The sequence below is a fragment of the Phyllostomus discolor genome, chromosome 5, assembly GCF_004126475.2.
Source record: "Phyllostomus discolor isolate MPI-MPIP mPhyDis1 chromosome 5, mPhyDis1.pri.v3, whole genome shotgun sequence".
NCBI lineage: Eukaryota > Metazoa > Chordata > Mammalia > Chiroptera > Phyllostomidae > Phyllostomus > Phyllostomus discolor.
In genome coordinates, this window is record NC_040907.2 from 68,210,998 (window position 1) to 68,228,042 (window position 17,045).

The 17,045-nt window shown below is 37.9% G+C and overlaps 1 protein-coding gene across 1 annotated transcript; it reads right to left on the reverse strand.

Moving 5' to 3' along the window:
• Positions 1 to 476: 476 nt before the first annotated feature.
• LOC118500943 (guanylate-binding protein 6-like) lies at positions 477 to 15,708 on the reverse strand. Its single transcript, XM_036027493.1, has 4 exons — positions 15,628 to 15,708; positions 2,587 to 2,782; positions 1,650 to 1,777; positions 477 to 563 (listed from the first exon to the last, which is right to left on the reverse strand). The coding sequence occupies exons 2-4, from the start codon at positions 2,771 to 2,773 to the stop codon at positions 477 to 479; spliced, it is 402 nt and encodes a 133-aa protein (XP_035883386.1). The 5' UTR covers positions 2,774 to 2,782; positions 15,628 to 15,708.
• Between the last annotated feature and the right edge of the window lie 1,337 nt (positions 15,709 to 17,045).

A 17,045-nucleotide genomic window follows, 5' to 3' on the forward strand; every position in this document is an offset into this window, starting at 1 on the left:
AGCTATCAGCTTTGACAATTACAACAGCATTTCTTATGACTGATTTTTTCATAGATAAATGGATTCTTGTCTCTACAAGTCTCCTTTAAATTTAATTGGATGAAATGAAATAACATATATAGAAAAACTAATGGATTATCTGGAGTGCAATTAGGTAGTCAGTGGTAGGTATTGGTACATATCTGTTCTATATGTATTTGTTGGTGTTAGGCCATATATAACACACAATAATTGATATAACCAGGGATTCAAATTGTGTTCAATTAAATTCAACAAATGTTCACAGGAAGGCACTCAATATTTCCCACTGTTTTTAAGTTCCAAATGTCGATTATTTCTTTTATGATGACTGTTTCAAAATGGTGACAAATATCCACAACAATGAATGCAACAAGGATGACAATACCTATAAGAGGCTTGCATCTTTATAATGTATATAAGCAGTGAAACCTATAGCTGTAATATTAAACTGAAATTCAGATATCCATCACAGAAGAATAGAGGTCTGAAAGCTGGATATGAGTGCCTAATATGAAGTCATCATCAAAGTCTTGATCTGAGTGCTTAAGAATTATTGAAATGTGGACTTAAAGAAATAAAAGTAATCCCATAGATAGAAAGACTCATGGAAGTGAAATTGGAAATGCCAGATCCATGTGTTTTTATGTTATTTGATTTGACTGGACCAGAAGTTAGGTGCAGAAGTTAAGGCTGGATAGTGAGCCTAGTGCAGCCAGACAGAGGGTCTTCAAGGCCAGGCTATTTTTTTTTTGCACAAATTATAATAATGTCATATACTGGCATAATCCAGAAATTATTTCTGTTATAAAATACTATCAAAAGACATTCCCCAGAGTAAATGCAAAAACTGGGTTTCATACCTAAAAGACTCAATACAGAAGTTTGGAGGAAAAATAACTTGCTAATTAATTTATTTCCCTGACCACCATCTTTCAAAAATAATCAATTAAGATAAGATGAAATGGCACTGATAACAAACAGTATAGTATTTAGATAACAAGACTATATAGCTTTGTATGATGTATAACTTTAAAAATGAACACAGAATTTCTAACTCCTCTTTCAGTAGAAAAAGACCAGTATAGAAATTTAGATACTATTTCCCATAAGTCTAAAAGGAGGCCAAAAATGAAGAAATCATTCATTTCAACTCTTAGTATAAAACTACAACATCAAAAACCCATCTTAAAATATTTGTTGTAGGACAAACACACGCTTTCACAGAACCAGCTCATTCAGAAGCATATCAAAGCCTTGAAAAATGTTCCATGAGTACTTGAGGAACTTCACCATGGGACTGCAGAGTTTTTGAGGGCAGGACTTATATTTTCACCAGTAATATTTACAGTACTTATCCCAGATACCTAGAAGTCAAGTGTTTAAGAATGTTTATTAAATTGCATCAAATCATTTACCCACTGCCAAGAAATAATGAAAAAAAAAATGACCCAGTATACGTGATACCTTACCTAGAAATGAAAGTCAAACAAATGAAAATCTGTCTTGTTTACTATAGCTGGATTTCTAGATTTCACAAATAAGTCACAGCAGTTAAATTACCAAATATCATATAGAAATGAGGAGAAAATAAGATCAAAAAGGATAAAATCTGTGACTCTCTGACTTACCTTTTCTACATCTCCCAGGCCCTCGGTATCCAGAAGGACCAGAGTGTGGTTAGGCTTGGAGGGGTGGGGCACACACCACATCCAGATGCCCTTGGTTTCAGACTGCACTGTAGAGCCCAGTGGGAAACCTGCAAGGGACATGAAAAAGCAACATATGTGACAGCAGATAACCTACGCAGTCAAGGAGCTACACTATCAGACTTGTTAAAATGTAAGTATCTCAGCCTATAGGATGTTGCTTTCTCTATTTCTGAAGAATTTCCTACTTTGTACGTCAAGGAGAAAGGAATGTTAAGTGTGAGGACGATAACAAGCCAAAGATCCAGGTGGAGACAAAGAGGTATACACGAACCAGACAAAAGTGAGACCACTGAGAACCAGAACAAGAACATTTAGAAAGAATGTCGATGTTCAAAGTCAGGGGAAAAATGAATTAAACAGAGACAGTGGAAGGGAAAAGTGGAAAAAAGGAAATAGAGAAATTGTATTTTTTTGCCATGCAAAGTGATAAAAAGGAGATGGGGCTAGTGGCCACAATGGAATGTGAACTCACAAAGGATTCTTAACATAACAGATATTCAAACATCTCTATGTGTTGGTGGAAATATTCTACAAAGAAAGCAAAATGTGCTGTGAGACAACAGAGACACAACTGCAAGAGCCCAGTGCTTACACAGATAAAAGAATGTAGAAACCTGAGCATTAGTAAGAAAGATTTTCCTTAATAGGAATAAAACAAGAAATATGGTAACAGGTTGCAAAGGTACCAAAGAGTAGTAAAGGTGCCAAAGAGTAGCAAGATACCAAAAAGGTAGTTATTTATCTGTAAGAATTAGAATTAGAAGTGTGGATTATTGAAAGGAGTTTAGCTCTCTTTCATGTGACCAGTGAAGAAAACTAAGAAAAAGACTTGGCTTCTCCCTAAAACAACACTCACCATGGTTCTGTCCTGCAAGACAGTTCATCAAGTAGGATTTGCCTGTGCGATACAGTCCCACAATGGCCACGACCACCACTGGCTGAGAAATCTGCTCAAGAATCTGTAGAGCTTCCGTATTTACTGAGAGCTGCTCATTGATGTTCTCCACCAGACAAATGGGAGCCATCATGTTGGATCCAGACATCAAGGCAACCTGCCAACCTAGAAGAGCCTCCTGGGAGAGATAAGATTGCAAATTCATTCTCTGACTCAGAGTTCTACAAAGCATCCATCAGTGTAGGACGGAGTGAGACTTCTGTCCTTTCTATGGGACCAAATGTAACCTTGAATAGCAGACTATAGACGGCTTGCTCCATCATCCCCCCAAATCTCTGATGATGGCAATGATAATACACAGGGTATTGTCACTTTCCAAAGTTCCACTTCCATAATATAATAAAATGCAAACAATTATTACCATACACTGAGGGCCTACAATATACCAAGCTCTGAGATATGTACCTTACATATCCGGCCTCACTGGTACTTACAAGAACCGGCAAGTTAAAAATTGTTATAACCATTTTCGAATGAGATAAATGAGTCTGACAAAGAATGAGTAAGCAAGTTATAGAGACAGGATTAAAACCTAGACAATCAAACAAAATGGCAGACTCAGAAATTTAAAGTCCTTGTTTCCCATGGAGACATCAAAAAATATCAAAAACTGACTAAATAACTTTACGGCATTTCTGAAAAACAGTCAAAAGCCTAAGGTAACCAAGTAAACACCCAATCAAAAAAAAAGCCACATTCAAAATGGTTGGAAATTCTATGATGCTTATGCTTGCCCTTCCCCCACAGACTCCCCAGTGTGGTATAGTCTTTGTCTGCAGGAGGTGTCTGCCCAGTTCTCAGTTCTCTCCCTTGATCAGAGGAAATAGTGAAGACCTTACTTGCAATATTCTAACTTGTTTGGGGGCTACCTCTTCATGTCTTTGTTTTACCTCACATGAATCTCAAAAGGGCCACAGATGAGGAGGCAGTGGCATAGCTTATATCTCAGGTAGAAAAAAGTAGTGGGCATTGCTGAGAAAAACTGCAGCTAAACTGACCTACAGAAGCTTAGGCCAAGAGATTATGAGTGAAGACATACAATAGACCATCTAAGGCAACAGCTCAGTTCCCAATTCCCTCCCTCAAACTGAACGGAGCAGAGAAGAATTTGCTTACACTGTTCTGACTTAGCAGGTCTTCCCAGAAGACTTGTCACTTTTGTCTAATTTGGATCTCAGTAAGGGAACAGCAATGGGTGCCACTTGGGGAAGCTGCAGAGAAAGAGACCTGCAGAAACCTGCAGCAAGTCATTATAGATATGTGATATTGTGATTTATAACAAAAAGCATGTATTTTGTCTTCCCTCTTGTTGCTGGCACAGTTCATAAACCCTTGTAATTTTCTCAGGGATTAAAATGATGGGAGTATATTTTTTTCTAATATTTGGTCTTTTGTTCTCAAGTCTTAAAAGAAGTTCAGGGATATAAAGGTGAAAAGAGACAACCATGGTACCTTGCTATTCATTGTTAATTTCTGCCAGAACTCATGCCACAATGGATACGTACCAAGATATGACAGTTTTATATTAATTTATTTATTTATTTATAAAATATATTTTATTGATTATACTATTACAGTTGTCCCATTAGCCCCCCTTCATTCCCCTCCACCCTGCACACCCTCTCCCACCCACATTCCCCCCTTTAGTTCATGTCCATGTGTCATAACTTCTTTAGCTTCTATGTTGCCCATACTATTCTTGCCCTCCCCATGTCTATTTTCTACCTACCCTCTATGCTATTTATTTTCCATACCTTTTCCCCCTCTCTTTCCTTTCACTTCCCTGTTGCTAACCCTCCACGTGATCTCCATTTCTGTGGTTCTGTTCCTGTTCTAGTTGTTTGCTTAGTTTGTTTTGTTTTTGTTTTTGTTTTAGGTGTGGTTGTTAATAATTGTGAGTTTGCTGTCATTTTACTATACATGTTTTTTATTTTCTTTTTCTTACCTTCCTTTTCTTAGATAAGTCCCTTTAACATTTCATAAAATAAGGGCTTGGTGATGATGAGCTCCTTTAATTTGACCTTATCTGAGAAGCACTTTATCTACCCTTCCATTCTAAATGAAAGCTTTGCTGGATAGCGCAATCTTGGATGTAGGTCCTTGCCCTTCAGGACTTGGAATACTTATTTCCAGCCCCTTCTTGCTTGCAAGGTCTCTTTTGAGAAGTCAGCTGACAGTCTGATGGGAACTCCTTTGTAGGGTACTGTCTCCTTATCTCTTGCTGCTTCTAGGATTCTCTCCTTCATTTTTACCTTAGCTAATGTAATTATGATGTGCCTTGGTGTGCTCCTCCTTGGGTCTAACTTCTTTGGGACTCTCTGAGCTTCCTGGACTTCCAACTTCCTGGAAGTCTATTTCCTTTGCCAAAATGGGGAAGTTATCCTTTATTATTTGTCCAGATAACTTTTTCACTTGGGAAAGTTGCTCTTCCTCTTCTCTTTCTGGTACCCCTATAATTCAGATGTCAGAATGTTTAAAAATGTCCTGGAGGTTCCAAAATCTCTCCTTATTTTTTTGAATTTTTATTTCTTCATTCTTTTCTGATTGTATGCTGCTTTCTTCCTTCTGGTCCACTCCATTGATGTGAGATCCAGCTTTCATTCCATCGCTATTGGTTTCCTGTGCATTTTTCTTCATTTCACTTATTGTAGCCTTCATTTTTTTCATCTAATTTATGACCAAAATCAACCAATTCTGTGAGCATCCTGATCACCCACGCTTTGAACTGCGCATCTGATAGGTTGGCTATCTCTCAGTCACTTAAAAGTACTAGCTGTGAGGCTTTCAAATCTGTTTGAGCCATCTTTTTTTTTTCTCTTTGGTCTGGTCACGCTTGTTAAGTAGAGGGACAGAGTCTTAGGTGTTCACCAGGGCAGGTCACCCCAGTCAGTGGGTTGTGACATTGTATGTGGGGCTGTGGTCCAAGAGGGAACAATGGTGTTTGCTCCACTCTCTGTCAGACCTCAATCCCTTCCGCTGCTTCCCCCCAGCAAACTGGGCCCCTCTGGTGCCAATTCCTGTGCGGGTGGGCTTGTGCACCCTGTGGGACTTTCCAATGACCTCTTCTTTGAGGCTGAGGGACTCTCCCTGTGCCTAAACCCCCACAGGTGTTTTGAATCAGTACCCCAAGCCTCTAGTTCTCAGTGCTGGGATCCTAGGTAGTGCTCAGTGCCTTGCTTCACAATTGCCTCCTCACTGGGCCTGCCAGTAGCCACCCCGCGCCCGGGGTCTGCTAGCTGCCGCTTTCGTGCTCAGGGTCTGCCCACTGTGGTCTTGTATGCCTTATGCGCCCGGTCCCGATGCTCTTTGCTCTTCGCACCATGACCTGTGCTTGGCTGCCCAACTTCTCCCCTCCTACTGGTCTGGATGAACGGATCTATTTTGATTCCTTCATTGTCCTACTTTCATACAGTTCAATTTTCTGTCAGTTCTTGTTGTTATTCTGTTTCTAAATTGCTATTGTCCCTATCTTGGTTGTGTGAGGAGGCACAGTGTGTTTATCTATGCCTCCATCTTTTCTGGAAGTCATTTTTTGATATTTAAAACAAGCCCCTTTCAATCCCACTTAAATTTATGTTAATGAGGTGATTTTAGAAAGCTCCAAAATAATCACAGGATGGAGGCCAGTGTCTATGGAAGCCCAGAATGTGATTAGAGAGTTGTACTTTTAGCCTCACATACCCCATCCTCTGAGGATACAGGAGGGGTTAGAGCCTGAGGTAATTCACCAATTGCCAAGGATTTATTCAACTACGTCTATTTAATGAAACCTTCATAAGAAACCCTAACTGAAGTTGTCCAGGGAGCTTCTGGGCTGGGAAACACATGGAGATGCTCAGAAGGTGGCATGTCCAGAGACAACATAGAGCATGGAAGTTGCACATTCCTTCCCTGAACCTTGCCTTATGAATCTCCTCCATCTGGCTGTTCTTGAATTTTATCCTTTTGAAAAATAAACCCATAAACTACTAAGTAAGTTTTTTCTGACTTCTATCATCCATTTTGTTAAATTATTAAACTTGAGGGGGAGGTCATGGGAACCTCCAATTTATAGTCAGTCATTCAGAAGTATGAATGACAACCTGCACTTGTGTCTAGCATCAAAAATGGGACAGTTCTGTGAGACAGAGTCCTTAACTGGTGGATTATGCACTAAACCCAGGCATTTAAGTGTCAGAGCTGTTTAGTGCAGGAAAATGACTGCACATGTACTGACCAAAGTGAAGTGTTAAAAATAAGCCAGAAATAAAAAGAAATAAACTATTGAAGGGAGAAACATAATTTTTCATTTTTAGAGTAGATAAAAAAAATAGACTACCAAAGTCCTCAAGGAGAGATTGTTTGGGGGATTAAAACATTTAAGAGCAGTATGACCCTGGCCAGTGTGGCTCAGTTGGTTGGAGTATCATCCCACAAACCAAAAGGTCATGGGTTTGATTCCCATTCAGATCACATGCCTAGGTTGTGAGTTCAGTCCCCAGACAGGGCATGTATGAGAGGCAACCCATCAATATTGTTCTCTCACATCAATGTTTTTCTCCCTCACTCTTTTCATCCCTTCTGCTCTCTAAAATCAATAAGAATGTTCTCAAATGAGGATAAAACAATTAAAGTTAGTATGTAAATGGAAAAATTAAAACAGCCACACACAAGCCCAGAGAAGATGCATGTTAATAAAAGTCCTGAAAGACTTTAAGGTTTATCCTGAAGATAACATGAAGGCCCAAAACCAATGCCTCACTAATTAGTGTGGGACTTTCTGAGCACAAAGGCATTGTGCAAAGAACTTGAAAAGGTGGTTGTTTTTATAAATGCCCAATTTCCAACAACAGTAAAATCACAGGGCATACAAAGAGCCAAGAAAATATGGCCCATTCAAAGAAGAAAACTAGTGGCAGAAAGCATCCATGAAGAAACACAATCATTGAATGCACTAGGCAAAGACTGCAAAATAACAATATTCACTATGCTTAAAAACCTAAAGGAAAACACAAAGAACTAAAGAAAATATGTAAACAAAGTTATTTTATCAACTGATGGAAGTTCTAAAAATAAACTAAACAGAAATTTTGAAATTGGAATATACGATAAATGACTTGAAAGTTTTTTGAGAGGTCTCAACATCATGTGTGATCAGACAAGTAAACAATCAGTAAACTTAAAAATAGGACATATGAAATTACCAAGTCTCAGGAGCAGAAGGAAGAATGAAAAAAAAATGCACAAGACTGAGAAATATGCAGGACACCAAAAACAGACTGATATATGCATTATGGGACTCACAAAAAAGAAGATGGTGGCAGAGACATTGCTTAGAGCAATAATGACTAAAATAATTCCAGTGTGGCTCTGGCTAGTGTGACTCAGTGGATTGAGTGCAGGCCTGAGAATCAAAGGGTTGTTGGTTAGATTCCCAGTCAGGGCACACTCCTGGGTTGCAGGCCAGGTCCCCAATAGGGGGCATGCAAGAGGCAACCACACATTAATGTTTCTCTTCCTGTCGTTCTCCTTCCCACCTTGTCTCTCTAAAAATAAATAAATAAACTCTATTTTTAAAAGAACAAAAGAATTCCAATGTGATGACAGATATAATGTACAAATGCAAGAAACAGCATCTTCAAGCAGGATAAATCCATGGAGTATCTTGATAGCAACAAAAGAGAAGAAAATTGTCACATACAATCAATTATTACACAATTTCTCAGCCAACAACCTTGGAGGTCAGAGGCAGTAAAATTATATATTTAAGTGCTAAAGGGAAAAAGAAATCAGGAGCTCCAGTGGCTCAGGCAGTTAGTGTACAGTACTTATAAGGAAAAAGAAATCAATCAAGAATCTATAACCAAGAAAATTGTCCTTCAAAATGAGGTAGAAATTAAGACATTCCCAGATTAACAAAGGTCGAAGGTTTTATTACTACTAGACCTGCCTTACAAGAAACTCTTAAGGAAATCCTTTGGGTTAAAACATAATAGACAGCAAATAGAAATCATATAAAATAGAAAGATTTCTGGGAAAGGGAAATATATGGGTAAGTAAAACCAGCAATTTGGGCTTGGAACTCCACTTGTATTTTCTACACTTCTAAAGAGACAGATGCATTAAAACTACAAATCTATGTGAATAGACAGTATACAAAGAAGTAAATAAGGCAGGATGGTAAAAAGCTCAAAAAAGTCCTTAACAAGGGGAATAAGGGAAACTAAGACAAAACACTACACAAGGCCAAACAATTTGAGCAATTTACAGCCAGCTAATGAATTACAAGGCTTTATCTTTTCTAACCTGGGACACTTTGGAGCCAATGGTTTACACATTCCAAATGATCCCAGGACAGTCTCGCCTCAGTCCCAGTTTCTCTTCAATGATGTTCTTTAAAAAGGGAACTAAGCAGGAAATAACCCTAACCCCTCTATACGTACATTTTGATGAATCAGCATGTTGAAGGACATACCTGAAAAGTTAATAAATATTCTGTTCGGACCCTCTTCTGAGACCCCTAGCTAGGATTCCCACTGCCTAAAGAAAGCTAAAAAGCCTTGAGGGAAAAGACCCATAGCTTGTCTGTCCTCTCTAGAGCATGCCCACGAGACTTGCAACCAGGGGAGCAGCAGTTCCTCCCGGGCTTATCCCCCGAACCTGTCTCCAAAGCTCCAATTTTATCTCTCTTACCAGAGAGGTAACTACAGCACCCCACAGCCCCCAACCTTGGCTCACTTCTGTCACTGTGACTTTTATCTCTCGCTGAGTTCATGCAGTCCAGGGTGGAACATTTTCAAGGAAAGATCATATGTTAGGTCACAGAAAAGTCTTTTCTTTCTTTTTTATTTGTTTGTTTATTTTCACATTTTTAAAAATTGTTGTTCAAGTACAATTGTCTCCATTTTCTTCCTGCCCATCCCTGCCTCCCACCCTCAGTCCTACCCTCTCTGGCTTTGTCCATGTGTCCTTTATATATGCTCCTTGAAAATCCATCCCCTATTTTCCCCCATGGTCTCCCTCCCTCTTCCCCTATGGTCACTGTCAGTTTGTTCTTTTTTTCAATATCTCTGGTTATATTTTGGTTGCTTGTTTAAAGGTTTAAATCAAATCATATAAAGCACAATAGAATAAAACTATAATCAATAGCAGAAGCACAATTGGAAAATTCACAAATATGTACAAACTAAGCAACATACTCTTCAACAACCAATGGCTCAAAAGAGAAATCACAAGGAATATTACTTGATAATTAAAGGTAAATTAGAATAAAAACATAAGAAGCTAATGTGGCAAAAGCAGTGCCAAGCTGGAAATGTATAACGTAAATGCTTGCAAGAAAACACATCTCAAATCAATACCTAACTTGAAGCCTTAAGGGTCTAGGAAAAATAACCCAGGACTAACAGTGAAAAGGAGTTTAACAATTACCGCAGAAAAAAGTAAATGAACAATAAAAAGGCAGTAGAGAACATTGGCAAAACCAACAGGTGGTTTTCGAAAACAGAAACAAAAATGACAAAACTTGAGCTAGAATAACTAGGGGGCAGAAAGGCAGGCTCAGAAAACCGAGATCAGATACCTAAACGAGGACACTGTGAAAAGTTCGATAGAAATAAAAATAATTTATAACAGAGTACTATAAATAAGGATGCCAGCAAATTGGATAACCTAGATACAGTATACAAATTCCTAGACATGCAAAATCTGACAAGGCTAAATTATGAAGAAATAAAAATATGAATAGATGTGTAACTAGCAAAGAGATTAAATTAATAGTCAACCAATCTTTCAACAAAGAAATTCCTGAATCCAGATAGTTTGACTGGTTAATTCTTCCAAACATTTAAAGAGCTAGCACCAATTCTTCCCAACTCTACCAAAAAATTGAAGAGAAAGGATCATTTTCTTACTGATTCTGAAACCAGCATTACCCTGATACCAAAGCTATGTGAGCATACTACAAGAAAAGAAAATTGCAGAACAATATCCTCTACAAATATTCACACAGAAATTCTCAACAAAACATTACTAAATCAAAATCAGCAGCACATTAGAATGATTAAGCACTATGATCATACATTTATTTCTGGAATGCAAAAATGTTTCTACATACAAAATTCAATGTAATATACCACATTAGGAGAATGAAAAAGAAGAAATGACATGATCACTTGATGCAGAGAAAGTATTTGACAAAATTACACACTTTCATGACAAAATAAAACCCTCAACAAATTAGAAATAGAAGAAAACTATCTCAACATAATCCAGGCCATACAATGTGGAAAACTCACAACTAACATCATGCTTAATAGCGTGATACTATAAGCTTTTCTTGTAAGATCGGAATCAAGGCAAGGATGCCTGGTTTTGCCACTTATATTCAACATAGTAGTAGAGGTTCCAGCCAGATAAAATTGAAAATATGAAGAAATACAAAAAATCCAAATTGGAGAGGAAAAGACAAATTATTTCTCTTTACAGATGACATGATCATATATGTAGAAACCATGAAGACACAAAAACACTATTAGAAAAAAATAAATAAATCCAGTAATGTTGTGAGAGACAAAATAAACACACAAAAAAATTGTTGTTTCTATACATTAACAATGAAAAAACTGAAAATTTAAGAAAACACATTCATTTATAGTAGTACCAAAAGGAATAAATTACTTAGAAATTAAGTTAACCAAGATGAAAAACTTATACAATGACTATCAAATATTGCTGAAAGAAATTAAAGAAGTAATAAATAAAAAGACATCCTGTCTATCGTTTGGAAGACATAATGTCATTAAGATTACAATATCTACAGTAAGTGATCTACAGATTCAATTCAATCCCAATTAAAACCCAACAAATTTATTGCAGAAATTTTTTAAAAACTTTCACCCTAAAATTCATATGAAATCTCAAGAAATCCTAAACAAACAAGATAATCTTGAAAAAAGAAAAACAAAGTTGGAGATATCACACTTCCTGACTTCAGAACTTATAGTAATATAACAGTAATAAAGCTACTGCAATCAAAAAAGAGTGCAGTACTAACATAAAGACACACATCTACAGCAATGGAATAGAATAGAAAGCCCAGAAATAAACCTTCCCACATATGATGAAATGATTTGTGACAAGCATGCCAAGACTATTCAAGGGGGGCAAGGACAGTCTTTTTAATAAATGGTGCTGAGAAAAATTGGAAATTCATATGCAAAAGAATGAACCTGGATCATTACCTTAACACCATACACAAAAATTAATTCAAAATAGAATAGTAAATTAAGTGTGAGATAAAAACTAAATACTTTTAGAGAAAAAAACAGGAGAACTGCTTCATGACACTGAATTTGGCAATAATTGCTTAAATATGAAACCAAAGAGCATGGGTAAAAATTTAAAAATAAATTGGACTTTAACAAATGAAAAACTTTTGTGCATCAAAAGTCCCCATTAACAGAATAAAGAGGCAACACAGTGAAGTGGAGAAAATATTTTCATATCCCATATATAATAAGGGATTAATCTCCATAATATATAAATGACTCCTATAACTCAACAGCAACAAGAAAAACATTTTGATTTAAAAATAGTCAGAAGATCTGACCAGATGATTTTCCAAAAGAGATAAATAAATGGCCCATAGCACGTGAAAAGATGCCTAATGTCACTAATCCTTAGGGAAATGCAAATAGAACCACCAAGAAGTGCCATCTCACAATCATTAGGGTAGCAAATAATCAAACAACAACAAGGAAGAAAACACAGATGCTGACTACGATGTGCGGAAATTAGAACTCTTTGAACCGCTGGTGGGACTATAAAATGGTGCACCCACTGTGGAAAACCTGGTAGTTTCCCCCAAAACTGACCATAGAATTACCATTTGATCCAGTGACTCCACTTCAGGGTATATAAACAAAAGAATTAAAAGCACAGACTCAAACATATATTTGTATACAAATGTTCATAGCAGCCACTATTCTCAATAGCCAAAAGATGAAAACAGTCCAAATGTGCATCAAGTGATAAACAGATTAAAAAATGCAGAATATATACATACAATGGAATATTATTCAGCCGTAGAAAGAATCTTCTGGTACATGTTACAACACTGATGAACCTTGAAGACATTATGTCAAGTGAAAAAGCCAGATACAAAAGGCCAAACACTATGACTCCACTTACATGAAATACTTAAAATAGCCAAATACATAGACACAGAAGGTAGCAGGTAAATTTTCCTAGCTTGGAGGAGAGGGAATGGGGAGTTACTATTTAATGGGTGCTGGGTTTTTATTTAGGCTGCTGAAAACACCTGGGGATGGATAGTGGTGATGGTTGTATAACAATGTGAATGTGCATGCCACTGATGTGTGTCTTCAAAATGAGTACAATGGTAAGTTTTGTTATATAGGTTTTACCACAAGAAAAAAATAAGTAAAATACCACAATAACAAAAAAAAAACTAGATCATCTATTTTTCTATGCTTTGCTACTACAATAACTTACTTGGCAGAATAATCTTCCTCAAAGACATTGGTTATTCTATAAGTTCTTTACCAGTAACCCATGGTAGATTTATAGTGACTACCACTTACCAAAATGTGCTCCCTGATGCTTTAGTGTAACCCTATCTGCAGATTTAGAAGAGTGATAGGAACAGAAGCGATAAGGGAAGAAGGAATGGTTGTGTGGGAATAAAGGCAATCTAAAAAATGCAGAATCCATTTCAAAGAGGAAACGCAAGCAAATGCCCTGAATCTTAAGAGACATGGGATGAACTACTTAACTGAGAAGGGTCTTTCTGCATGTTACTTCCATAAATGAGAATAAGAATAAAACTGCACATATCATTGCATATTTTGTAGGGAGGCATACACATATATTAAGAGAAATAAAGCAAACCTAGCAAAATGCCACCAATGGGTGACTCTCAGTAAAAGATACAGTATATGAAATTTTCTTATACTTGCTTTTCAAACTGTAATTTCATTTTAAAAATTAAGTGTTAAAAGTACAACTATCTGCCCTGGCTGCTATGGCTCAGAGGATTGAGTCTTGGCCTGGGAACTGAAAGGTCACTGGTTCAAAGAACTGAAAGGTCCCAGTCAGGGCACATGCCTGGGCTGTGTGCCAGGTCCCCAGTTGCAAGTGTGTGAGAGGCAATCAATCGTTGTAGCTCTTACACATTGATGTTTTTCTCCCTCTTTTTCTCCCTCCCTTTCCCTCTCTCTAAAAGTAAATAAATAAAATCTTTCTTTAAAAAAAGTACAATGATCCACCCTAGCCAGTGTGGCTCAGTTAGTTGGGCATCATCCTGAAAAGCAAAAGATCACAGGTACAGTTCCTGCTAAGAGCACATATCTCCCTGGGTTGCAGGCCTACTCTCCAGCTGGGGCATGTGTGGGAGGCAACCAATCAATTTCTCTCACTCACACTGATGTTCTTTCTTTCTCTCTCCCTCTCCCTCACTCTAAGAAAGAGAAAGAAAGAAAATCCTTGGTGGGGTGTGGGGGGTGGGGGCAGAAAAGAACAATTATCCCATGGGACTCCTGAAAATTTTTGATTGCCATTGTAAATATTAAACTGGTTTTCTATGATATCTGTGTATGTTTCATTATCAGAATACATAAACATGGTCTTACATTCAAATGTCTCAAATGTTCAGTTTTATATTTTTAAGTCAGATATTCAAGATGCATTTAATACTGTTTAAAATGCCAGCTCTATCAGTTACTACTTATGTGGCTTAAACAAGTAGCCTCACCTAGCTATGCCTAGGTTTTTAAGGATAATTACAGAGATAATGGAAGCAAAATTGAAGTTCTACCTAGAGGACATTTTGCTAATAAAACTAGATACTATAAGCTTATATCTTAGCATAGCATGCAGCACAAGATAACATTCCAGGATCTATGTGTTGAATCAGATGAAGATTAGTTGACAATAATTGCATTGAGCCAAAAGTCCACTGGGTTATGCATTTCAACATGATCTGCAAATCATAGTATATTAAGAAACAAGGTATACAATATCATTTTTAATCATAGCAAAGCAGTAAGCAAGTTCAAACACACTGCTTCTGTACCACTCCCTTTAGTCTGATTCTTCAGTGTGGGTGGAGAACAAAGACTGTGGCGCAGACCAGGAGCCTCTAACTGCAGCATTAGAATGGCTGGAATTGTACAGTCCCTCTCTAGAGTGAAGATTAAAGGAAACTGTAGAGATGTGACAGCAACAACTGCTAACAACTTTACAAAAACTTGGCCTCTGGGTTCTTAGATGTGAATGAGCCACAAAAGTTTGAACTTTAAAATAACAAAATGCAGGTGTTCGACTGTATTCAGGACTGGTTTTCAAAATTCATTTACAGAAGCATCACCTGAAGGGATTGCTAAACCCAGATGGAATGCTCTCATGAAAACACACACGAAAGAGAGAGAAAGAATCTGAGAGTGAGTTGGGGGTGCTGGTTGGGTGCAGGGAAAGTGAGTGAGAGATTTGACTAGCTATTTTTAACTACTAAAGATCAGGGATGTGAAACTAAATTATTTCTATACAGACATTACAGAACCTTTTTATACATATAACTAATAGAAACTGTCTCTTGAGATTATAATTGCCTGCAAGCTTGACAGTATTGCCATGTTCTGTGCATTCTAATGCCTACCACAGAGACTGACGCAGCAAGGCAGGCAGGGTCCTACGGGAGCTTCTTCCACACTACTTGCTGCTGCCCTAAGATGAGGTTCCAGAGCAGCACATCCAGGGGCACCTGCACCTAACTGTCACTGTACAAAGAGGCTGAGCTTCCTCAAAACTAAAGCTAGCCCCAGACCCCTGCAGGCCAAACAATAGGCAGCTGCCCTTCCTGCCCACTCTTCAGTGGCCACTCTGAATCACAAGTCAAGTTCTGAGTTCTAAACAAAGTGAGAGGTAAAAGGTGGACTTACTTACGCCACAGCAACACAGGTCCAAGAACTGTCTCAGGTGCTCTCAGCTCGTATGTACTCTCTCCACCTTTCTGTCCCTCCTTTATAGGGACTAAAATAGACTGAGAAACGTAACCATTGGTCTAGTAAAATCTAAACATGCTGTCATCGAATTGAAATTGAAAGTAAAAGCAGTTCATGGGATATTTATAGTTAGCAAGGGAATGTTGAAGACACCCGAGAAGGACGTGAATATGGTTGTTCTGTGCAGCATGAAGGAGGTTACAAAAAACTCAGTTACTTACTGGGTAGTCACACCTTAGTAAACACACTCCACCAGCCATCTTGTGCCCTCAATGTCCTGAAAGGCTTTCATGACCTCTCTTACAATACACCTCTCCCAATTGGTTGATTTTCCATGACACACAAGAAAAACAGAAAATTTATGGCAGAAATATAAGCAAGGCTGTATAAACCAAGTGTATTTCCAGCATTTTTCTCTTACTGGGATTCCTGGGGACTTTGCTTAAGGAAGAGATTTGATTGATAGCATTTTTCATATGTTCCTTAATATATATTTAATTAAGCTCTGACCAGTGTGGTTTAGTTGGTTGATGTCATCCCACAAAAGGTTGCCAGTTCGATTCTGGGTCAGGGCACATGCCTGGGTTTCAGGTGAGTAGGAGAGACAGGCGATTGATGCTTCTCTCTCATATCAAGGTTTCTCTCCCTCTCTCTCTCCCTCCTTTCCCTTCTCTCTAAAAAGAAATGAATAAAATATATTTAATTAAACAAGTATCTTTTTCAATACAATCATCAGAAAACAAAGGTAAGTAAAATAAAAATGAATAACCATTCAATGCTTTATCTAGAGAGACTCACTATTAATATTTGCCCAGCATTTATTCTTACACATTTCCAATACATGGACCCTCTCCTAACATAGGCACCCCCTAGCTACAGAAATTTAGCCAACTACCCACTTTCAGGGGCATTGATTCAGTCCGACGAGAAAGTGATTGGGTGTGCATGTTTTATTTGTGAGGAAAGAATGGAGCACGTGTACAACAGGAAAACGAGAGGTTTTGTGGGAGGTCACCTGAGGAAGCTGGGCTGTGTGAGGATGAAGGGAATTCACCTTCTGCACTTACCTCACCATCCCCCTTACTTATGGAGGTAAATAAATATTTTAGTATTTGCAGGCCATAACGTCTCTGTCATAACTATTCCATGACAGCATCGTAGACAATAGGTAAACAAATGGGTGTGACTCTTCCAATAAGACTTTACTTACAAAAGTAAGCAATGGGACAGGTTTGGTCTATGGGCCATACTGTGCTCATCCCTGATTTAGGAAAATGTGATGTTGCTGGGGCTTGTCATGGGATGATGACCCCATGCATCATTGTCTTAACAGACTGATGGTCTAATTCCAGAATCTCA

Excerpts from the sequence above, each read along its gene's own strand:
- LOC118500943 (XM_036027493.1), bottom strand. The coding sequence starts at position 2,773 with ATGTCTGGATCCAACATGATGGCTCCCATTTGTCTGGTGGAGAACATC. Across the intron at positions 1,778-2,586 it reads TCTTGCAGGACAGAACCATG|GTTTCCCACTGGGCTCTACA; the intron begins GTGAGTGTTGTT and ends TGTCCCTTGCAG. Across the intron at positions 564-1,649 it reads GCCTGGGAGATGTAGAAAAG|CACTCAGATCAAGACTTTGA; the intron begins GTAAGTCAGAGA and ends ATAATTCTTAAG.